This window comes from Panicum hallii, chromosome 1 (genome assembly GCF_002211085.1).
Source record: "Panicum hallii strain FIL2 chromosome 1, PHallii_v3.1, whole genome shotgun sequence".
NCBI lineage: Eukaryota > Viridiplantae > Streptophyta > Magnoliopsida > Poales > Poaceae > Panicum > Panicum hallii.
This window is the reverse complement of record NC_038042.1, coordinates 9,131,151-9,155,531: the sequence shown is the minus strand read 5'-3', so window position 1 is coordinate 9,155,531 and position 24,381 is coordinate 9,131,151. Positions and strand designations below refer to the sequence as shown.

Sequence of the window (24,381 nt, the reverse complement as noted above, 5' to 3'; positions counted from 1 at the left end):
ATGGTGCCTTAACTAGTATATTCGACCGATGTTGCGTCGTTCAGTTGGTTGATCCCCGGTTGTCTTCACTTTAGGTGAGTCTAGGTGTACAACTTCTGCAGAGAGTAAACATACGTATAGCCGCATCCTCGATCATGAACATCCCTATGTTCTGTTACTTCTATTAGAGTACTGTTAATTGATTTCTACATCCCTCTAATGGTTATTGTCTTCGGACAACTAAGATATGAGGGGCGGAAGCTCTCACATCAACTTGGTTTCATGGAAGGTGTGAGTTGACCGAAAACCATAACCTTTCTCCTTCAAGTTTGCATATTACGGATGCCGACGTGAGCTTATCTCATTCCTTGGGATAGTTTGAGGAGATGCAAGTGCAGACTCTAGGTACGAGTACAACCACGATGGTTGGTACGACTGAGGGTACAGTCCTACGCTCAAGTCTTTGCTTGTGGGAAGACTTCGTCAAGATAAAGATGGTGCCTAAAGACTAATTATATTTCTGTTGGATTTCTATTTTCTCGTTTAGCCTAAGATTTTTCTTACCAGACTCATACTACAAGTTCTCTTAATTATATAATAATTAAATCTATATGATATTTATCGTTATGCATGGACCTTATACTCAGCTGGAATGAGTTTTGTACACGATATTTGTGGATTCTGTGAATGTCGCAAGGGTACAGTCGGAGTCGGATTCCCATTTAGAGAATCCGATTAATGTCAATGAATATCATGGGCCAATCGGTAAATGGTTCTTTTCCTGATTATATTAGCCTAATAATACAAAAGATTTATTTTGTAGTATTTTATCTCTCTATTCTAAATTATAGATTATTTTAATTTTTTAGATATATAATTTTTATAATACAATATATATTTAGATACGTAGTAAAATTTATATTTTTAAAAAAACGAATAAAGACTTGTAATCTGGATGGAGGGAGTACTACACGTTGAGCCGTGGAGAACTGGAGATAGACGCTGGTGGAACCGTCGAGAAGGAATGCGGCCAGAGCGCGCGCGGCGCGGGAGACCCAACCGAGTCAGCCTCCCCGGCCGCGTCGCGAACCCTCCGGAAACCCCAGCCCAACGGTCTCTCCCTTCTTCCACCTCCTTCCCGATGCGCCTCCCCCGTTTCCGCATAAATGCCGCGCGTCCGGCCGGGCCGGCGGCCTGGCACTCAGAAAGGAACAACACGCAGGAAACTTGAAAGCGCTCGCGAGAAGGAAGAGGAGAGAGAGGAGGAGGACAACGACGGCCTGGGACCCGCGGATCGCATCGCCCGCCGGTAGCTGACGCCATCCGGACCCGTGGATTTTTCAAGCTTTGGTGGTGCCTCGTCTGTCTGATCCGCGCTCTGCTGCTTTTCTCCGCCCGCCGCACTGTGAGTGCCCCTCCTCGATCTCTCCGCCTCTCCCGATGGATTAGGGTGCTTTCGATGCGTCCGATTGCAGTAGCTAGTGCAGGTTTTGTCAGGCAAATCATGCTGCGTCCTGCGTTTCTTGGGAAATTCAGCTATCAGATTTTGGGTGTGCACGGTTCATGGTTACCTGCAATCACGGAAGTTACTCTGCAAATCAAATTCGGCGATATTGCTGCTTGAGCCCGTGCTCTACTGCAACAACTTTTCTTCCCTTCTCTTAGTTGAGTAGAAAAATCAGGTTATTTGAAGGGATTGAAGGAAAATCTTTAGTAGAGTACCGTGGCCTGCGGGTAAAAATAATCTTTAGTAAAAATAGCAAATGCCTAATTGGGGGGTAAGGGATGTATGAGTTAATTATCAGACTGTTCGAGAAAAAAAGTTAATTATTGAATATATGAGAGTTTGCCTTGTAATATGTAAACGAAAATTTTTAAAACGTGCATAAGAGCGGGATACCTAAAACGAAATGCCCTGGTTTATTATTTTTCCACTAATTACCCCATGAAATATTCTCCTTTCCTTTTGTTTTGTGTTTGGTGCTCCATATATTTTTTTTCTCAGTTCTACTGTACAAGATACTTTTTCAGAAGAAGAATCAAGATGCTTTTTGAATAACTACAAAAATTGTAGGTGCATCTGTGATCAATTGATAGGGAATCATATGGCAGGGAAAATAAAAGAAGTAACATTGTGGCTCTGCCTTGTGTCATGGTTTACCCTCCACTCAACTCTAGTAGAAACCGAGACAACAATAAGATGTTTACACTTGCCTCGTCCATTAAAAAATTTGGGATACACTTTATAAGGCGATATACAGCAAATATGAAACATCACAGCATGTCATCTTTTATTTTCTTTCCTTCCTCTGTCTTCTGTCTTGTTTCACTATTGTGGTCGCAAGGGGAATTCATTCCATTTCTAAAAGCAGGACACTTAGTTGAGTGTCAAGGCTGGATCCTCTTGGGACTCATCCCATTCTGCGACACAAAGAGTTATAAACGGTTCCTGATAGAAAACATGGAACTGAAATTACTGACTTGTAATAAACTAATAATACTTCCATAGCATTCAGATTCGGCGTTATTGGTCCAGAAATTATCCCTGTGATTAGTGGCTGTTGATTATCAATAGCTGCTAGCAAAAAACAAGTTATTTCAGTTCCTTTTTTTTTCTGAATTAGCACTCGGCTTTGCTGTTGTTTGATTGCTTGTTCTTATTCAAAGTTTCATTGCCTATATCCAAACTTACACAATACTCTTCTTCACTGTTGCAGGTATCACAGCCATAGTACCTGTTCGACAGGTCTAAGGCATTTATCCTACAAGTATATATAAACTAGTAAATAATGTATCCTGCAAACCACTACATGGATCCATACCACTCACACTACAGGAATCACAATCCCTGCCCTTTCTATCCTCCTCCCGGATGGGAAATTCCATCCGGTCACCCCCGGGAAATGGATTCATCCTACCAACCACCAACTTATGGACCTTGGCCATACAATGCTGGTATACATCACCCGCAGCATCCTTCTGAGTTCCATTGCTGCTGTAACCGCATGTATCCTTCTGGTTACTACAGTTTCAGACCCCCATTACCTCAAGAACTTCCACCCCCTCATCTATATTACCATGGACCATTTCCACAGCATTCAAACTCCTGCCCATCTTACTTTGTCCCAGCACATCCTTATCCTGCTGATCAAATGCCATATGGTTGTGACAAGCTCAAGAGCCATTGCTGTGGATGTCCTAACCATGTGTGCCACGGGGCAGAGAAGAGCAATGTGAAAATCGAGGAAGAAAGGCCTGATGTCAAACTTGAGAATGAGCACAAGGATGCTGGTAGCAGCAGAATAATTTGCCATCCAAACAACCAATATCCGTCCATATGGCTACCAGCTGGCAACTTAGAAGGCCAGGAGAATGGAAAGCGTTATGAATTGGCACCTCAGCTCTTGAATGGATGGGCTCCTATGAGTAGAAAGATGACAGGGGATGTGAAGCAACAAGAGCAAGACAATCAACTCTTAAATGGATGGGCTCCTGTGAGTAGCAAGAGGACAGGGAATGTGACGCACCAAGAGCAGGACAATCAGAAGGAGAAACAGTTCCATTGGCCAATAGTCTGGGTTCCTGCGGGATATGATGAGCCAAAGGAAAAGGTTAAAGAGCTGAAGATGGGAGAGGCCCCAAACAATTCTGAAGAGGCTCCTCAATCACCCAAGATCAAGGTCATTCCCCTGTCATGGTTTGAGAATGGTCACCATGATCAGAAGCCATCTACCAGGGATGGATCTGGAGATCACGGTGACAGATCAGCAGTTAAGAACCAACCTGCAGTTACTGAGCATCGAGATGGCATGACATTAGAAGGAAGCCCTAAAACCACTCCAGTTGTGCCTAAGAGAGTAAACGATGAGAGGAAACCTTCAAGGGAAAACTACAAGACCATTCCGGTTGTACCTGAGAACGAGATTGATGAAAAGAAGGCCACCACGTACAGAACCATTCCGGTCATGAGAGAAACTGATGAGAAGCAGACTGGCATGAGTGAAAAGAAAGAGGCAAAGAAGGCCACCAATGCTGGCAAGGTGGAAGAAAATGGGAAAACAAAACATAGTGAATCATCAACAGCTAAGCATTCAAAACTGCCCCCTGTATGCTTACGAGTGGATCCTTTTCCAAGAAAGAAATCTGGAAATGGTTCTTCAAGGTCTCCTAGCCCACCAACCAGGAAGGATGGTGACATGGCCAAGAAGGACATGAAGCAGGCCCAAGGCCAGAACCTGGAGCCTAAGCAGTCTGATACAAGGCATATCACTGTGTCTGAGGTTAAAGAAAAATCACCTAATGAAACAAAGAAGGGAATGGCCTCTAACAATGAAACAGTGCAAGCTCCTTCTATGGAACATTCATGGGAGGAAGAAGTTCCCACGAGTAAAGATGACCAGAAGGTCCAAGCCGGTAGCAGTACCATTGGGACTCCAGAAAATTCAGGTGCAAGGAGCTTACAGGGAGGTGTTGTGCAAGAAAATGCTGGTGCAGATAGCTTAAAGGGATATGACAAAAGCAAAAATGAGGATGAGACAGTAATTGAAACTGAAACTGCAAAAGATGATGCCAGAGCATGCAGAGCCAATTTATCAGAACCAGATGCTGCAGTGTGTATTCAGTCTGCATACAGAGGGTATGATGTCCGAAGATGGCAACCTTTGGATAAGCTTCGGAAGATCAGGAATGTGCATGAACAGATGCAAGGTGTGAAGAAGCAGCTTCAATGCCTTGAAGATTCTTGCAAGAAGCCTACTGATAAAGAGCAAGTGGCCATCAGTGAAAATATTATGAATTTACTCCTGAAGCTTGACACAATCCAGGTATCTTGTTTTCGTTTCAATTTTTTTCCTAGGAACAGTATAGACTTATTAGTTTTTGGTATTCTTTTGCTGCTAGCTGGGCTAGTTCTAAGACCATGATACACTTATGCAGGGCTTGCATCCAAGTGTAAGGGAGGCCAGGAAGTCTGCTGCTCGAGAACTGGTTTGTTTGCAGGAGAAACTTGATTGTTTATGCAAGCAACCATCTTGGGAGTTAAATCGCACAAACAGTGATGAAGAGAAATCAGAGAGGGCTGGGAACATTGTCCCAACTGTAGCTCGTACCGTAACAACTGAAGCATGTGACAGAGTAAGTGTTGCTTGTATAATAATGCTCTATAACCTTAATTTGCAATTGTCCTAAAAAATTTTATTTGCATATTTATGATGCAAAAAGTTACTTTGATATACTAATTTTACCTAAAAGCGATCTCAGGAGGAGCGAGCTGTGGAACTGGGCAAGTTAGAAGAACCATCTTCAGTGGACTCCATGGAGCCATGCGATGAAGTTCCATCCGGAATTCCCATGGAGGTGGAGCAAGATGCAGATGCCAGTGAGCAGAAGAATGAAAAAGAGGAGTCATGTAGCACCACAATGGAAGAAGCAAATGAAAAGGTAAGTTAAATTTCAATTTCTAGTATGAAGCTCTGTATTGTCCTTGATGTCTGCATTGATTTTCTTCATAAAAGTTGATTTCTTTTAAGTATTCATATATTCAACAGGGCAGAGCTGCTGAACAGTTTGAATTACAGGTGCCATCATCGACGTATATGTTAAGTGATGCAGGTTTGCCTGAATATCCCACTGATAACCAGGAGCACGAAGTTGAAGAATCAAATGCCGTTTCAGTGGAACAAGTGACTGAAGTAAGTTGTCTTTGTCATTCATACTATCAGTCATTGTTTAACAAGATACCTTGCAATTGGGTACTGATAGTGTTGCTGTTGCCACAGGAGAAACCTGCTGTCGAGGATGAAGAAAAAGAGGCGCCATTATTAGTGAACTCCACGGAACAGTTGCATGATTCAGCTTCCGCAGAGGACTCTAGTAGGCTGAAACAATGCACAGCTTCGACAGAGCAGAGTCTACATGCTGAATCAAATGCAGGGTTGTCTTCTGCTTCTACTGAGGACATTAATGCCACTGCTGTGGCGGCATCTCTAGAAAGTGGAGTGGCAGCTGAGAAAGTAAGTTCTCTTATTTATTTTGATGATGAGCTCTATAATGATTAAATTTGTGCACAACGTATTAATACCGAAAACATGGAACATGAACACAGGATGGCTCAGTTGACGGTCAGGTGCATGGAACTGCAGCTGTAGAAAGCATGGAGCTGAAACGTGATGCTTCTCTTGCTGAAGAAGATCAGCAGAGAGAATTGAGCAGCCCAATTGTTCATTTGGAGGATTCATCAGTGTCTTTACAGGATGAAGGACAATATGATCCAAGTCCTGCAGATGACTCCGTTATGTCTAACACAAAAGATCGATCAGAGGAAGCCACAGATATCAGCATTCAGGAACAAGCTGTGGATACAATGCAAGATTCAACGGAAGAACCAGATGGAATCCTGGAAGCTTCAATGAATAATGTAGAACTTTCTGCTTCTGCAGATGCAAAAAAGCCTGATCAGCCTGCCTTACTGGAACCAATTTTGAAGCCTGACTCAGACCCAGAACAAACTGTCGTGGATGAGTCTGATGATGCAGTACAATGTGGGGTTTCTCGCAAGGATGAGCAACCACATGAGGATCAGAAAACTGAAGCTACTGTTGACAAGCTAACAGGAGGTTCCACAAATGATGGATATTCTCTTCTCAGGGCATCAAGGAAGGAGCCTGACATTCAGGAGAGTCATCCTAACCTTGCAGAAGAGGCAGATGATACAAGGGATGAAAATGAAATAGTCTTCCCTGAATTGGACAGCTATGAATTATCATGTGCACACGAAGGTGCCATCACAGGTCATGAGAGATCCGAGACAGGGGCATCGTCGAAGAGCCAAACTGATGTGCAGAAGGATGATGCAAATGTGGCTGTGTCTGAGACAGATGCATGCACTGAGACGCTGAAAGAAGCTCCAGTGGACTCGTCGACATCCAGTTCTGCTGAGGATGTTGGTGTGCAGGTGCCTGTGACTGAAAAATGCACAGAGATGCCGGAAAATTCTGCTGAAGATGTAGGTGTTCAGATGTCTGTGACTGAAAAATGCACTGAGATGCCCAGTGATGCTCAAGTTGGTGCATTGGGAGCAAATTCTGCCGAGGATGTTGGAGTGCAGGTATCTGTGATGGAAAAATGCACTGAAGATGCTTCTGTACGTGCAGCAGGTGCAAATGCTGCTGAAGAGGAAGCTCATAACCTGAAACAAGACATCGCTGTACAGATGGAGAGCAAGGCTTCTGAAGAAGCATTATCTGATGCTGCAACTCCTGACGATGGTCTGAAGGACAGTGGCGAGAAGAAGCTGGCCGAAGAAAACCAGCAGCTGAAAGAACTTCTGCAGAAGCTGCTTGCATCCGGCAACGATCAAATGGGGGTCATCACAGACCTAAGCGAGAAGGTGAAGGCACTTGAGCGCAAGTTGGCACGCAAGAAGAGACCAAAAGTGAGGGTGCACAGGCCGTCCGGGCATGCGACGGCCAAAGTCCACTGAAAAAGATGATCTCTTGAGGTTTGAGGTGTGGATCCCATGTTACTACTTGCATCCATGTTGTATCTGCATTGTACATCTGTGTTGCGGCACTGTGCTACTGCTGTGTGCTGGGAACACAAGGTCTTGTACGTGCTGTATTATGTGTGTATGTGTAATGAATCCATGCTGATCTGATGTTTTGTGGGAAAGTGATCGCGACGAATGTCGATGTCGTTATACAAGCTGTATATCTGGTTTTGACTTGCTTGTAATGAAACTGGTGAGATGTAGTGCTGGTGTTGCACAACAGCCTGCAGATACAGGTTGGGCCGTGCATCGCTTTCATGGAAGATCTTGTCACTGTGGTGCAAATTCGAAGAGAGCTCCTCCTCGTACGCAGTGTCATCTCTACTAGTAAAGGTCCTGAAGGTAGGTGGCCCTCTAAGTGTTGTTTCCATTTTTCCTACAGAGAAGTTGACTTGGGATTGTAAGCTGGGCTAGTTGAGTTCAACTGTGTGCTTGCCCTGGTTATGCGATCACTGAAACCAAAGGTTCAGGTATGGCATCCATAAAAGATAAATCTGAAGAAAGAGAGTTGGCTCTAATACTGTTGTGCACAAAGGCATACTCTAGCATGCCGCAGTCCAGCAGTAAAGAGTATCATACCACCAGCTCGGCAGGCACTTTCTAAATCATGCATATAAGACGGCAAAATGTACTTTTGCAGGGCCTGGAATTGGAGTACACGCTGTTGGAACATTACCACTTGACCCCCAATGTCTTTGAAAAGTTCGTCGAACATGTAAGGTGGCAGATGCAAGTCAAAGTGGAAGGTACTATTTAACAAAATGCAACCCTGAATAATTCTGCGTTCAGTTCACCTACCTCCCAGGGAAGAGAAGAAAACTGCTTTAGTTTGCCAACGAAACCAACCCAATCATGGGTTCTGCACTCATTTCGTTTATTGCATGGTTCATGGCATGAAGCCATGCAGGTGGATCCATTGTTGAAGAAAACTGAGAGGAAGAGAAAGAGAGAGAAAAACTTCAAAAAGAAAGAAGGTGAGAGCATGGCTAGCATCATAAGATATCCTGTCTTTGCAACACACTCATCAGCACATTGTCAGCAATTCATGCCATCCCCTCGTGCTCTCGTTGAAAATGTAAAATACCCAACTGACCGAACCCTGTGGACCATCGTTCAGGATTCCGAGAAGCGTGGAGGCCCTCCAACAGCAATGAGCGCGCCGGCATATTCAGCCAAATTGTTAAAATCGTACCTGTTATAGTTATAATGAGACGCATAACTACGAAAAAATGTCTTCCTTTTGCTGACATTACTGAAGAGAGAACTCATGAGAGTTCTCCTTGCTTAATGCGATAAAAATTTTGGTGATTCTCTCAGCTAAGTGGTGTAACTGCCAAACCCAATTCTGTGAATCTGAACATATCAGGAGATTTCACTGTTATCATGGGGTAGCAGACTAGCAATGTGTCGGTACTCGATGGTTCATAACCGCACGGCAGTGTATCTGCGTGCGTTTACAGTGATGAGTGTGCATACATGAGTATCTATGTCTCTACTTTGTTTTCCCAGAAAAATAAATGAATCCGGCTCTTTAACCCAGAATTTTGATCATCTGATCGTAGCATCGCCCATGCCGAAAACAGTCCTTGATAGATGGCTAGGATCGATGTCACTCCAAACAAGGACATAGGGACAGCGACCGAGTTGATGCTGATATCCATTTGTCATGCGAGCCTTTCCTGATGGAACCAATTGTAAGTGTTCTTGATGCCCAATATCTGACAAGATTCTCCATACATGTTCCATCGGAGGTCTCTGCCAAGGATCTATTTTCCTATGAATCTCCTGTTCTTCCAGGTGACGTGATGGTTGAGCCATCGCAAAAGCTTTGCAATGCCACACGCGAGTGAACTGATCTGTGGATTGCAATTAGAAAAGTTTCTCTCAAAAGATTCTTCTTTATAATTGGTTGCTTGTATGTAATTTACAAAAAGAGAGTACACGGGAGGTGCACTGATCTAGCCCATATTATTAGGGAACTTCAACTGGAGGAGACTAACTTTCAACTGAACCAATTAATCCAAGTTTAAATTCATATCTTTAACTGAAAAGGAGGAACATGGAATCATGGATTTTGCTTTCGATATGAAAATCGAAACAATATTTCTCCTAAATGGTGACGAGGCGTCGATGTTAGTTAACAGTTAGAGTTTAGAATTTTAGTTTCATTTGTAGCTGGATTGATTTAGTGGCGCTATCACTAGTAGCAGTGTTGGATCTGGAAAGATATCCATGGATGCACTTTCCACACCCAACAGAACACAATGCAAGTTCAATTCTTGTACACCACCCATAATTCATTCTAACTTTTTCCCCAAAAATACATATAAACCTAATATAAACTTGATTTTGTTGGGTGTGCCCATCAACACCGGACACCCAAAAGGAGCTAAATCGACCCTTCTAATTTTCCATGGATGCGCATTGTACTCCTTTTCTTCTGAAGATGTATTTCAATGATGAATTCCACAGAATGGGGTCCAAATTCGAAGCATGAAAATGCCACCAAATAAATTTTATTGGAATACGGTGTTAACAAGTAAAAAAAATTGACATGAAGCAAAAAGTTTTCGTTTTTCTTTTTGAGCAAGTGGAGGAGTCACAGCCTGAGAAATGCGCCCGCTTCCAAGCATTCTTGAGCTTGGCTTTGATACTATTTTTGGCGGATGACTCAAAACGCTCTGTCGACGAACTTTGCAGCTATCATACTCTTGTGTGATGACTCTTATGTGATGGTGAATTGCACTAGCACCACAGGGTCTGGTCTGCATCCGACTCATGCCAGCTCAGAGTTGGAAAGCAAGATCTTAGCTTTTCTCATGCAACATGAAAAGGCACTGAGGCATGCTTACCAGCACATGGCACATATATACATAGTAGTGGACACTAACATATATAGTGGCCATTCTCATTAGTGCACTAGGTAGCATGCCTTTCAATATTTTTTTGAGCATGATTGAGATCCTACTGCTTTGCCACCACAAGAATAATGTAGCTGTCAGGTGGCTTCATTCCATAAAGATGAAAATTGGTAGGGCAAGCATGTTCATATTCCTTTAAAAACGCAACTTGAAATTTCTGAGAAGATGGCATGGTAAAACTGAGCTTTGGAGCGAGTTCTGTGGAGATTCAACAGTTTGAAAAGTAGCATGCTCCTGTTGAAACAGTCAAACCCTTGTTCCAGAAAGCAGGAAAGACAACACACGACAGGCTAGGCATTGCCACATCTACAGGCAATCTCAAATAGGAATGGGCAGGGCAGCAACCTCACACACCACCATCTATAAGGGCTAACATGTACTCTTTGGTCATTTTGGAGCAGTGACATGAGAGGGGAAACGGCAGCTGCATAAGGTTGCATTTATATATATGTATCATGGAGGATCACTAGATTCTAACCAGTGCAGTGGACGCAGCAGCAGCAGCTAGCAAGGCTGATAAGTTGTGGGAATGTGATGTGCTTGCACATGGGACAGACAGATTGCGTGCATAAGGCTGGGTGTTTGGAGTGTATGCTGTGCGTGATGGATGCAAAGCTTTTGGTCTGCCGTGCAAGATGCCAAGGCGGGCACCTTGTTTGTCCTTTTGTTTGTATCCACTGCACCTAGTGTGAAAACAAGGCTAGGCAAGCTTCCTTGGCTGCTGTGTTCTTGACTCATTAAATTGGTCCCTACCACAATATGGCCTCCATATGCTTATGGTGGAAGAAACAGATATGCATTATCCACTCATGCATAAAACAAAACCGGCCTCTTTAATCTGCCATTTTAGTCGGTTAAGTTTGCCATCTGTTTTGCAAAAATCATAATATATGTCTAAAACTTGAGGGCTTCTGTCATCAACATATCAAATAACAATATTTAGATGGGTGGATAAGTACTATAATTTTTTGTTAGCACAACTACAAAAACAGTTGGTTCAATGTCACTAATTTGAGAATTTTTCTTATGATTGGAATAAATAAGGATCGTTCATCGCGGTAAAATCAATGGTTGAGATATAAGAGATTCCGAGAGGTATCTAGAAAAATGTACCAAATATGTGGGACTGGTACCAAAATAGGTGAGGCCGGTACGACATTAATTGACTTTTTTTAATCTGTTCAGATTATGAAAATACCTTAACTTCAAAAATTAAATATTTTCAATTCACATATTAGATCAACAGCCAGCAATAATCAACAAAGATAGTATCGAATAGACTGCCGGGTACCTTCCAACCACTGTAACAAGGCTCCACTAATTTTTGTGGAAGATTCATTTGATGTCTTAACTCTTAAGTGTATTTATTCATAGAGGTCATAAATACATGTAATGGGTAAAATAAAAGACTGGATATGTCAAAGACTTGGACAAGAGTTGATATGTATGAAGCGTGGTCCCTATCAGTCACAATGCTCATGGTAGGTCTGTCATGCCAATTGGGTAGCAAGGTATTGTGACAGTACAAGTTTCTTCCATTGGTCGACTTGAAAAACATTAAGATTTTTATGTAAGGACAACTGTGATAGTGTAATTACCATAGTTAGCATCTAGCGACAAGCTTCTCTGTTCCTACAATTTAAACAAGGCACAAAAGAAAACTGGATGGTTGTGCGTTGCATATCTCTTTAGAACATAGGAATTGCCAGTAACCATATATGATAGTGAATGAATTCCCAAACCTTTACATGCTACATATAACGTCTTTTGCCTTTTTACAAAGATCTAGCTTCGTATTTGGGAGGAGAAACTTGATGGTTTTTTGGGGAACTATGTTTTCCTTGATTTTTCAAATTGTTTTCTGATCATCAGAAAATTGGGAAACTTTATTTATTGAATCTTAAGTATTCCTGTGTTTTACAACATGCTATTGCAATGAGTTTGTTGTACACAATTGATGGCACCCTCGGCACTAGCAACTCCATATATTTGTTTAGTGCACACAGCATCACAGCAAGCAAAGCAACAAATAGAGTTGAGGCCCACAGGCACAGGTGAGCTCACACCTTTGGTGACCTTAGAAAGGAGCCTAGAAGCAAGCGTGCAAATGCATAGGAGGAGGATAGGGACGGAGGAGGAGGAGGCCCATATGCATGCCGCAACAAAAACAATTGCGATGAGGGGGATGGGTCGTGAGATAAACCATTTTGTTGTGACTTGTGTAGTGAGTGATGCAGATGGAACAGGGTTAATTAGGTAAAGGTGACCCAAGGTGCCTCACCCACCAATCATAAAATAGGCATCATCCAACTTTCTCCTGTGGCCCTTCTTTGATGGAACTTCAAATCCATGTATAGGAAAGCCCTGTTGTAAGCTAACATCTCCACCATAGTCAATATATCAACAGTGGCTGCATGCCAAAGGTGTCTAATACACAAAAACATGAGCCATCATTACGTGCCAATGAAAACTTTTGTAGTCTCTTATATGGTATTGATGTGTCAATGATACATGATTTTTCTACCTAAAAATAAAATGCGTCTAGGAAAGTCTTTTCCTCACTCAAAATGCTTGTTTGATCTAAATTCTTATCAAAATCCGTATCAGGATGTGGTATTCTCAGGGGGGTCAAGCTACAGATGGCACGTATAATGGTTTCGTTCAGCAGTTTAGAGATAAATATCATCCAAAAAAATCTCTTATTAGTTAGGAGGTAATTTAAGAATTATATATGCCATCACCTTTGTTCTCCTTCCCCATTCAACTTTAATTTCTTACTAAAGCCATATAATGTTTTCCAGGAAATATACAAAGAGCTCTAATTAGGATTTTTATTTGATGAAAATTTTTGAATAAAAATTAAAATAAAATATTTGTGTATTACTTTTAAAAGTAAATACCCTCCTCCCTGCCAACATGAGTGGCGTGCCTGAGAAAGCCATGGCGTTGCAAGGCAACCTTGGCGTAGCTAGCAGCGGCTCCGTCATGGTGGGTGTCACGGCTAACCAACATGATTGACCGAAAGGTTTAGCTTTAAGAAATAATATAAGATCTTAGTATCAGATTCGGGGTCACGGAACTGAGCATATGGCGTACATATTTTAGGATGGGACATGCGCTCTACATCAATTGTAACTACTTGTATCGTAGTAGGACTAGTCGGAATAGAAAGAAACTACCCGAACAATGCTCCGGTAGGACTCCTAAACTCATATTTAGCTAGGATTCTCATGTAACCCTGTCTCCTAGACTATATAAGGGCGGGCAGGGACCTTCTCGAAATACATCAACACCTAAAACAATATAAACCACCACATAGGATGTAGGGTATTATGTTCTTGACGGCCCGAACCTATCTAAATCTTGTGTTCCTTGCACCTCTGAGTTCCTGATCTCGGCGACACCCCACCTACAATCCACACCTCGGGGATATCCCTCGGTGGGCTTGGAGGTTAAACACCGACAGCTCACGCGCTAAGTAGAGGTATTCATTGAGCATCCATCGGAGAACTCGATGTCATCTTTCAACTTCACCAGCGCCGCGCTCGACGAGGGCACCACGTTCACCTTCGGCTCCTAAGTCTGCATCACCAACGGCTCAAGTGGTTTCAACAACCACCTGGCCAAGGCTTCTGCTCCGACATCCAGCCGCGACATCGATAATCTTGCCGATGATCTCGGCGGGATCAAACTTTACGATCTAATTGGAAGCTACGCAAGTCATATCAAGGTAAACCCTCGCCCATCGATCAGTCCTGACAATCTAATTGCCGGGATAGATCAGGTGGACGATGGCATCGCCGAATGCATCAAGCTCGCAAAAGCCGCTCTCCATCAGCCTGACCCGGCATCCTCAACACGGAACCACCCTGAGACTCCTCACCATCCTCCTGTTGCCACCAGCGACATCTTCTCCGGCATTGACCGTGTCGACCAAGGTATTGTAGAGTGCATCAATCTCGCATAAACCACCCTTCAGCGCATCAACCCTAGGGAGCCGAAGGCATTTGATCGCGATTTTGACGACTTCATCGGCAAACACAAAAACCCCAGACCAAGTCCAATTCGGTCTAAGGCGGACCTACCCAAGACCCTCTCCGTATTGGAAGAGAACTTCAATCACCTACTGCAACTCGGAGAAGAAGAAGCCACCAGATGTCGGGGGGCTACCGTTTACGACAACCATTTGGATTCGGCTACACACGTAACACCTATAATAGGCAGCCGCCAGAGTCTGGTAAGAGGATCAACTCGATCGGGCAGGCTCAAGAATTGGAAGGGTAGAAAGCCCTCCAAATTTCTCAAATCAAGCCCACCACGATCCATTATCGACTCTAGTGAACTCCCATTCCAAGAAGGCAGGCCTCTCGCTTCTTCCAACAATGAAGAAGGTTGGGTTGCGAGTACCAAACGCTTCGCACCAGATCGTGAGGTATTCATGATTCATGTTGACAAAGACATTGAAGGATCAGAGTACGTTCAATTGGACGACTACTACATCAATGACGACGACTACATCTCTGACACACCCAGTCCAGATCCAGACGCAGCGGGGCATTCGGCAATCATGATCTATCTGTACATGCTCTCGACACTATGGGAACCGCGAAGATCAAAGATAAAGACGACGTCCAAAAAGAGCGGCATAAGCTTAGGAACGCCAAGCGTGCCACGCACAGGCAGTGCGTGCCAGAACAGCACCAACATCAGCCTGGCAGCCTCTATGACTGGTTCCACAAATGACCTCCGCACTATCATCAACGTCGGCTGGGACGCTCGCAACGTCATCATTGCCAGGCAGCAAGAGCGCGACGAGGTGGAGGCCTACAACCCCACCAACTACCTGGGCACAACTTGGAAACGTAAGCCAAAGTCTGGGAACAACCAACCCGAAGAAACAAAACCCTCAGCTTGAAGGAACGATTCGAGGAGGCTCTCCACAAGCGATGCTCATGGCATCCGAAGAGCAAGCATCCCACCTTCGAATGTCAAATCCTTCGGAGGGTCCTGGGAACTCCGCCACTTAACAAAGACTACGAAGAAAGGCGACGGGAATAATGATTTATTCATAAATTAAGTACCCAATTCAAGGAGGTTTTCTGAGGGTCTTTTAGGTGTTTCGTTTGTTCAACCATTGTTTTGGGACTATATCTCGAAATAAGGGGTTCAGTAAAACTAAAAGCACCCCTTTTACCACTTAGTCAAGGTCACCATTTATGTTTATTGTTCGGGTTAATCATGACTTCCTCGCTAAACTACTCTCAGACGTACCTAATGAATGTCCAGCCTAATTAGTGAAATCTTTTTCCAACCGATCTCTTGTCACCTATTCCTCATATCACGGGCCTTTTTTACCAACGCTCCGGGGCTAAGGACAGGGCCAGCGGCATGGGCTCGGGAAAGAAGAAAATGATTCAATTTCTTCAAGGCTAAGCTCAGGAAACTCTATCACAGTCGAGCCATGCGATTGCCAAAAGTGGTCGTCTCGTTTGGCAATGCCTAGTGGAACCCGTTAATTAGCCAAATAAAGCATCTACGTGATTATCTATCAACTACTTCCAGTAACGCTCAGTTTACTAATTTTCGACTAGTACTCTATATTATTGAAGGGGCCTTGCTCCCATACTTCCAGTAACGCTCAGTTTACTAGTTCCCAACTAGTACTCTATGTTACTGAAGGGGGCTCACTCCCATACTTCCAGTAACGCTCAGTTTACTAGTTCCTGACTAGTACTCTATGTTACTGAAGGGACCTCTCCTCCATACTTCCAGTAACGCTTAGTTTATAAGTCCCAGACTAGTATTCTATGTTACTGAACGGGTCTCACTCCCATACTTCCAGTAACGCTCAGTTTACTGGTTCCCGACTAGTACTCTATGTTATTGAAGAGGCCTCGCTTCTATACTTCCAGTAATGCTCCGTTTACTGGTCCCCGATTAGTACTCTATGTTACTGAAGGGGTCTCGCTCCCATACTTTCAGTAACACTGCGTTTACTAGTTTCCGACTAGTATTACGCATAGTTTGCATTATTGAAGGGGCTTTGTTCCCATCTTTCCAGTAACATTTCAATTACTAATTCCTGACTAGTACTCAATGTTAGTGAAGGGGCCTCACTCCCATACTCCCTGACTTAGCTAAGGAGATCGAGGAGGAGTCCGCTCTCGACGTAACTTCGAATTGTGCTGCACCAGGACTTCTCGGGTCAGATGAAATCCAATCTGGGGGAAAAGCATACCCGACTCCTATTTGAAAAAGCGGCTCCTGTCTACCAGGAGTCCATGCAATTTGAGTTCCATCCAATGCCCGATGGCATTTGCTCAAGAAGGTTGTGCGGCTGTGCAACCCTATCTCGCCCTGTATGCTGATCTCCATCAGGCTATGGTGTGTACCGCAGCTGCTGTTACTCTTCGCCTACTCAGCACGACTCTAGTTTGCGTCGCCGACTACAACGACTACTCGGCATGACTTCAGCTTGCGTCGCCGACTACCTCGACTACTCGGTACAACTCCTGCTCGCGCCGCCGATACACCGATGATTGAAATTAGACGGAATCGATTTCGACTAGTTGGCTTCATCAACAACTGCTACGGCTTCGTTGACAATCACCCATAAATCAAGCTAAGGGATCAGATAGGGACCATGTCGTTGAGTGAGGTATGCTCCCGACAACTGCCTTACTTGGCCATTACTTTGTCAGTACAGATCACTCGGCGTGCTAGTAGCGACTCGGCCGACCCCCAGCTTGGGGGCTGGCGCCGCCGACCATGTGGTGTATCTCCTCTGACTCGGTCGGTACCTACGCTATTCGGCGTACCTTCGGTGGCTCGTCTAGCTTCCATGCTTGGGGGGCTGGGCGTGAGAAGGCACTCGGTGTACCTTCGGCAGCTCGTCTAGCTCCTGTGCTCGAGGGTTGGGCGCAAGAGGGCACTCAGCGTGTTTTCGGCGGCTTGTCTGGCTCCCATGCTTGGGGCTGGGTGCAGGAAACAACTCGGCGTATCACCGTGCAGAAGCAGAAGAGTTCATCTCGGAATAAGATTTATTTTGAGCAGTAATTTAGAAAATTTTTAGGAAAGTTATTTGCTTAACCATTTTTTCAGGATACCATCCCAAAAAAAGGTTTTCAAATTACTGAGCCAATTTTTCTATTTTAACCATCAATTCAAATTATTAATATTTTACACGATCTATGCCACGATTCTTTGGATCCTTTTTCCAAACATTGGCATTTGGACTCAAGGCTCGGAGGCTGCGGGACACGTGTTACCGATGGTTTATTTTTCAAATTTTTGCAAGATAAGAGCAGAAGATTTAAGACCAATTTGACCCTCAGCCTAATTGTTCGATTCAATCTAAGGCTCGGGGGCTACTCCATATGGAGTTCAAGTTTCATCGCACCCTATATAAAAGAAGACTTGAAAACTAATCGGGGCATAAGCACTTCACAACCTTGATGCAGTCAAGGGAGTACTCGGAAGACACCTTCAAGATGAAGTTCAGAAAAACTTGAAGACGCCTTCAAAAGTACTCGGAAGCTTGCAGTACTCGACTACGAAGAGCTCGGGAGCTTGTCAAACCCAAGACCACGGAACTGCGCACATGGCGTACATATTCTAGCAGAAGGGATGGGACATGGCCCTGCCCTACATCAATTATAACTACTTATACCGTATTAGGACTAGTCGGAATAGAAGGAAACTACCCGAATGTACCGTATTAGAACTAGTCGGAACAGAAGGAAACTATCCGAACAGTACTCGGGTAGAACTTCTAAGCTCGTATCTGGCTAGAATTTTCACGTAACTTGTCCCCCAGACTATATAAGGGCGGATAGGGACCCTTTCGAAACACATCAGCACCTAAGGTAATATAAACTACCATACAGGACGTAGGGTATTACGCTTTCGGCGATCCGAATCTATCTAAATCTTGTGTTCCTTGCACCTTCGAGTCCTGATCTCGGTGACACCCCACCTACAATCTACCATCTTTGTGATATTGCTCGGTGGGCTTGGAGGTTAAACACCGACACTTATAATTGTTTTTAAAAATTTAACTTTAGAGGTGTAAAATTTTCAAAGAGTCCTATAATTAGGTACATAATACATGGCATCTATTTTATTACAAGTCAATTTGATAATCTCCCATATATATAGTTGACAAATCAGTTTGTTCCACATTCTCATGTTGTTTCATATATACATTGTATGAATTATTTAAGTACTTATCGGTCGGCCCATAACAGTCCGTGTAAGTCGATCCGTCTTATTGCTAACAAATTTTCTTCATTAATTAGCTAGCTACACTAGAAACCCGTCCGTCTTTCTACTACTTGCTCCAACGCATCCTCGGCCTCACTCCGCCAACCTTCCTCGCCTTCTTTTAGCTAACCGGTACTGGATCCATGCGCCGCCCATGGTCATCCCTCTGGACCTGCTTGGGAGAAGAGCATAGGATAACCCCAATCCTAAAGGATTTTGGTACTCTTGCTCTTATTTTAAAGTACAATTATAATTTTACACTTATTTTAATTTTATAATTTTACCCTCACTATTCATAATTTAACATGATTTTACTCTTAAAAATGAGAATAAAATTATAATTATATTTTAAAGCAAGGATAAGAACCCTAATAATAAAACAAATCTAATAAAATAATACCCTTCACGTCTCTCCATGCAACTCGAGAGACGTGGAGGTAGAAGCGGAACAAAGGAGAAAGAGAAAGTCTATATATCTAATGGTGGAAGCATTGCACCAAAATAGAGCAGAGGAGGAAAAAGTGTGAGCCATTTTAATGTTTGAAATAGGCCATCGAAAAATATAGGATCTGCTCTTGTGTGTGGCCTATCAAACCAAATTTTAACCTTAAAATACGTGAACCAGACATTCGAGCTAGAACTTTGTAAAATCGGTATGAGAATGCCTAAGTAGAATTAGATAGGCAAAATTGGTCCGTGGATACCGTTAGAATCTGAATTTTGTCATAGACCATTAGTAAAAAATATTTTTACCACAACACGTATATAGTAATTAAGTACAGGACACCACAACTCGTTTTTAATAGGAAGCCGAAGACCCTTATTTCTGTCCCCTTTCTTTCGTCGCTGCAGCCGAACGAATGCTCACGACGCCTCCCCAAATCCATCCGCGGCCGCTCCTCTCCTGGCTGCGGTGATCCCCGGCAACTGCCCCTCTCCTGCTCCGGCGAGGACCCATCCCCGGCCACAGGGGCCGTGCCGCACGGGAGGCCACTCGGCACGGGGGCCCGCGCCCGTCCGCGCGGCAGCAGAGCCGCGCCGCACTGGGCGGCGGACACAGCCGCGCCCGTCCGCACGGCACGGACCGGCGCCCAGTGCCGCGCCCGTCCGCGGTGCCCAGGCCAATTGCCGAGCTGTTCGCACGGGCGGGCGGGGCACAGTCGGGAGGCGAGGAGCTCGAGCTCTTCATGGTGAGGACCTCCCAAACTCTCTCGCCTCTCTCTCACGGCCTTAAGCTATATAGGTCAGGGGAGGAGGAAAGGCCACTGTTCCATCTCTTGGAGTAGAAGGGCAGAAAGGCCTCTCACCTTCCCCCCATTTCCATTCCCTCCCGCCCGCACCAGATTGGGGAAATTCCGCGCCCAATCCCATCGGTTCCGACTGCCCAACCGCAAGAACCGGCCAACGGTATCTTCTTTCTCTCTTTCTTGGTGCGGACTTTCTTGGTTTTTGATTTGTGGGGGAAAGATTTGATTTTTTTTGTATACTGTTTCGTCTGCGCTGAATCTTTCTTCGATTTCTTGAAGGATCAGGGCTCAGCAGGACCCGCCGGCGGCGGTGGATTCGGAAAGGGAGGAATCTTTTCTTTGATTTCTGTTCTTGAGGAGAGGTAACCGCGTAATCTTCCCCATTTATGTTTATGTACACCGGGACTGGATTATTTGGGGAGTTTTCGTTTGTACTTCTTGCATTAATATGCGGATTAGTGCTTGATTTTGTGCGGACCTCAAGGATTGGTGGACATTGGGCATGTGTTTCTTGGTGCGGTTTTGGTAAAATTTGGTTGGTAGATAGTGCTGTTCTTGGCTACCTTGCCTGTGCTGGTTGCTTTATTTGTCTGTGCCTTTAATGATCGTGATGTGGCCCTTTCCGCGGCAAATTGAACGTGGTGGCAAATAATCCATGTTTTCTCATTTAAAAAAATATAGAGAGGTTCCATTTGTGATGGAGACGTTACTGTCCATGTTCCTGCTATTTCTTCCCCCGGGATCCGTCTTATTAACAGCTGTTTTTGTCACATTTATCTGTATAATTATCATTAGAGAAAACAAACATGAGGATTAAGAAAAGTTTCTTTTAAATAAAAAATGATTGAGAAGAGCTCCCAGTTTTTTTTAATCTTACTACTGTCTTTTCTATCGTTGGAAGGCTAGATTGGTCAGGTTTGATTATTGTCCCTTCCATTTAGGCGAGCTTAGTCTGTTAAAGAAATGGCAATACTTTTGGTGTTTGGTTCTTGTCAATTGTGATGAGCTGTGAAGTCTTCTATTCTGAGATGTAGACAGCCACCAAGTGGTTTTGGTCTTATTTGCATATGGCGATATGGACTATTAGTCAAAACTTGAATATGTGACCTTAATTTCCTCTCTATTTACATGCACACTATAATCTCACAATAAAATGGTTTAGGATTAAAATACTGGTTTAGCTCTACATTAGAGGTTCCCAAATTTATGTATCCCTTATTTTTGTGCAATATTATCTCTTGCAGGGTCTTGTTTTAGCTACTTTTTTTCGCTGGATGCTGGCAATGGGGTCGGAAGAGTGGGAGCTGTATCCTTCTTACATGGGTTCACAGGTCATGGAATATGGACCGATCTCTGAAGACAGCGATGATGACTGGAATGGGGATGTGGCAGTGTCATTGGACGCTGTCCTCCCTGATGATCTCTTAGAGAAGGTTCTTTCCTTCTTGCCTGTTGCAAGTATCATAAGATCTGGGTCTGTCTGCAAGAGGTGGCACGAGATTGTGCATGCCCAGAGGCAGACATGGAGTAAAATGGTGCCCCAGAAGCCATGGTACTTCATGTTTACTTGTAGTGAGGATGCAGTTTCAGGTTTTGCCTATGACCCAAGCCTCCGCAAGTGGTATGGATTTGATTTCCCTTGCATTGAGAAGAGCAACTGGTCCACATCCTCGTCGGCTGGGTTGGTGTGCCTGATGGATAGTGAGAACAGGCGCCGCATTATGGTATGCAACCCCATCACTAAGGACTGGAAGCGGCTTCTTGATGCTCCTGGAGGCAAAACAGCTGATTACAGTGCTCTTGCCTTTTCTGTGGACAGGAGTTCTCATCAGTACACAGTGGCTGTTGCAAGGAGCAACCAGGTTCCATCAGAGAATTATCAGTGGGAGTTTACCATCCATTTGTATGAGTCAGTCACTGGTAATTGGGTGACTCCTTTTACTGGAGTACTGCTCGGATGGAGAGGAGGTGATGAGTGTGTCATCTGTGGCGGAATACTGTATTACTTGGTGTACTCCACAGGAGTTCTAGTGAACAATAATGAGCATCGCCATTGTCTTGTCATGTATGATCTTGCTGCAAGACCTAACCGCACTTCTTTAATGAGCATGGCTATTCCAGTGCCATGCGCTCTTACATGTGGCCGGTTGATGAACCTAAGTGAGAGGCTTGTACTGGTTGGTGGCATTGGCAAGCAAGACAGGCCTGGGATCGTCAAGGGAATTGGCATTTGGGAGCTCCATAACAAAGGGTGGCGTGAGGTTGCTCGAATGCCTCACAAGTTTTTTCAAGGATTTGGTGAGTTCGACGATGTTTTTGCAAGTTGCGGAGCAGATGACCTTATCTACATCCAGAGCTATGGATCGCCGGCTCTTCTTACCTTTGAAATAAACCAGAAGCTGTGGAAGTGGTCAGCGAAGAGCCCTGTGTCGAAGAGGTTTCCGCTGCAGCTGTTCACTGGTTTCTCTTTCGAGCCAAGGCTGGACATTGCTTCCTAGTGTTCCTAATTTGTTCCACCTCCACAGAATCCTTACATTATATTTTGCCTGGTTTTGGAGTGGCCGAAGTCAGGATGAGATGCTGTCGTTGGAAGACACTTGAACACAAAATGTTCAATTCTATAGATCTATTCTATTCATTGCTGGTGTATTGGTTATATCTTCTAATTGAAGTGGTCAATTAACTTTGCCGATATTTTTGTTAACTTGGTTCAATAGTGGAGGGAGAGATGATGTCAACGAATTACACATGAACTATTGTTTCCGGATTACTCTTCTTTTGTTCCCTGCAAAATTTGTGCTTCCTTGTCTCAGAAAATTTAATCATTCCTGTTTTACTATCCTTAAATCTCTGCTGCTGCTGAATTATGTTTTGTTTTATGTTAGCAGCAATTGAACATACAATACATAACACATCTGAGCAGGAACCAGTACATGAGACAGAGTACCTTTTGTGGCTTCCTTGGAGCCATTTATGAACAGCAGAGCCTGTTGCTCTGTTAGTGGTCCCATACCTTTGTTTTGTTTACAAATAAAATCGATCTGCCTGACACTGACCCACCAAAGTGTTTTAGCTTCTTGTATATTGTTGTTGTTGTATATTACTAATCTCCAGCAATTTAATAAAGCAATGTTATGCAAATGCAAAGACAGTGCACATATCTGGCTGCTTAGCATCTATTAAATTGTCACATAGTTGTGTTTTAGTACTTCACTTCTAAGCCTGATTCAGTTTTCTTTCCAAATCCTTTGCAGCCAATGCTGAAGTGCGATGCCTAATGCTCTCCTCTTTATCTTCCTGCTGAAATGCTATATCATACATCAATTAAGCAGTACATGTTGCTGTTACCAGAATCTGTGCCTGCTTCTGAATTTTTGATGCTGCATCTCTATCATGCATCCAATAGCATTTGCACTGCATGTGTACGTGGCGCAAAGACAGGTAAAGAAGCATGCTGCATCAGAGCGCCTGATGGACATCTGAGGCTCCCTCTCTCTGTGCCTCAGTGGGGTTGGACCGTTGGATGGAAACTCCAACATTATTTTGTTACCCCGTGTGAACCGTCTGACGATCTGTACTGAAAGCAGGTGGTACTACCTTCCTAGAAAGCAGCATCTACGCATCTGTACTGAAACGTTTGCTGCTAAAGCCTGTGGAAAGGCCACCTGTGCTCTTTGCAAGGAAGGATGTAAATTGTTTTGTTTTTGAGTTGTGTGCCATTCTGGTTTCAGAGAAACTATTTTTTGGTTGCATGTGAATGGGTAGTAGGTGTAGGTGTGAGCTCTGGAGAGTGACAGCAGCAGGTTACAACTTACCAGCAAGGGGCAAGATCTGGTGATTTTTTTTTTTACTAGAGATCTGGTGATGTTTTGATGTGCTATGGATGGGGAGCAGTTTGTAGACTGGTTCGGTAGTTTCTCCTTAGTGAGGGATTTTGCTACTATGGTATAATTAAATGCACGCTATCAAACCTGACTCTGTGGTTACTTTGTTTTTTTGGTCGAGTCTGAAACTTTCCTCTGATAGAATAGAAGAAAGCCCTGCAAGGGAACAAAAAAAAGAGTAATAAAGGGGCCATGCAAAGGCACTGGTGATTGGTGCCCCTGCCCTATCATCATTATATTTATTCTGGGCTGAGATTAAGATTCCCCAGAACTTAAACATGTGCCACGTTTAACCCATGTTATGATGTTAGATGGGTTCTGTAAGCACGTCAGTGTTTTTGTCTCTTAATATTTTTCACCATGGATTTGGATAGACGGACAGAGATAGCACATGGTATCTGTGACGCTGTACGTGTTGCACGCCCAAACTAGGCTTACCAGCACACCAGAGTACAGGAACAAAAATTTTCAACGGATTCACCTGGCACTGGCCATTCTCGAGTAGAGAAGGGAAGATAGGAAGATTCTTTGCACGTGCCATC

At 43.9% G+C, this 24,381-nt stretch overlaps 3 protein-coding genes across 5 annotated transcripts; all 3 read left to right on the top strand.

Moving 5' to 3' along the window:
* Positions 1–1,111: 1,111 nt before the first annotated feature.
* LOC112875306 (BAG family molecular chaperone regulator 6) lies at positions 1,112–7,788 on the top strand. 2 transcript variants are annotated; one of them, XM_025939150.1, is made up of 7 exons: positions 1,112–1,384; positions 2,697–4,802; positions 4,915–5,112; positions 5,239–5,418; positions 5,526–5,669; positions 5,757–5,990; positions 6,083–7,788. In XM_025939150.1, the coding sequence occupies exons 2-7, from the start codon at positions 2,769–2,771 to the stop codon at positions 7,457–7,459; spliced, it is 4,167 nt and encodes a 1,388-aa protein (XP_025794935.1). In that variant the 5' UTR covers positions 1,112–1,384; positions 2,697–2,768; the 3' UTR covers positions 7,460–7,788. The 2 variants fall into 2 exon arrangements, with proteins under 2 accessions (XP_025794935.1, XP_025795011.1); XM_025939226.1 differs by having other exon boundaries at positions 1,114–1,384; positions 5,556–5,669.
* A 65-nt stretch (positions 7,789–7,853) lies between these two features.
* Positions 7,854–8,906, top strand: LOC112875449. Its single transcript, XM_025939345.1, has 4 exons — positions 7,854–7,995; positions 8,166–8,271; positions 8,425–8,499; positions 8,643–8,906. The coding sequence occupies exons 1-4, from the start codon at positions 7,969–7,971 to the stop codon at positions 8,819–8,821; spliced, it is 387 nt and encodes a 128-aa protein (XP_025795130.1). The 5' UTR covers positions 7,854–7,968; the 3' UTR covers positions 8,822–8,906.
* Positions 8,907–19,521: 10,615 nt separating this feature from the next.
* LOC112894478 (F-box/kelch-repeat protein At3g61590-like) lies at positions 19,522–22,796 on the top strand. Of its 2 annotated transcripts, none has more exons than XM_025962218.1 (3): positions 19,522–20,115; positions 20,241–20,317; positions 21,200–22,796. In XM_025962218.1, the coding sequence occupies exon 3, from the start codon at positions 21,230–21,232 to the stop codon at positions 22,451–22,453; it is 1,224 nt and encodes a 407-aa protein (XP_025818003.1). In that variant the 5' UTR covers positions 19,522–20,115; positions 20,241–20,317; positions 21,200–21,229; the 3' UTR covers positions 22,454–22,796. The 2 variants fall into 2 exon arrangements, with proteins under 2 accessions (XP_025818003.1, XP_025817994.1); XM_025962209.1 differs by having other exon boundaries at positions 20,235–20,317.
* The last annotated feature ends 1,585 nt before the right edge of the window (positions 22,797–24,381 follow it).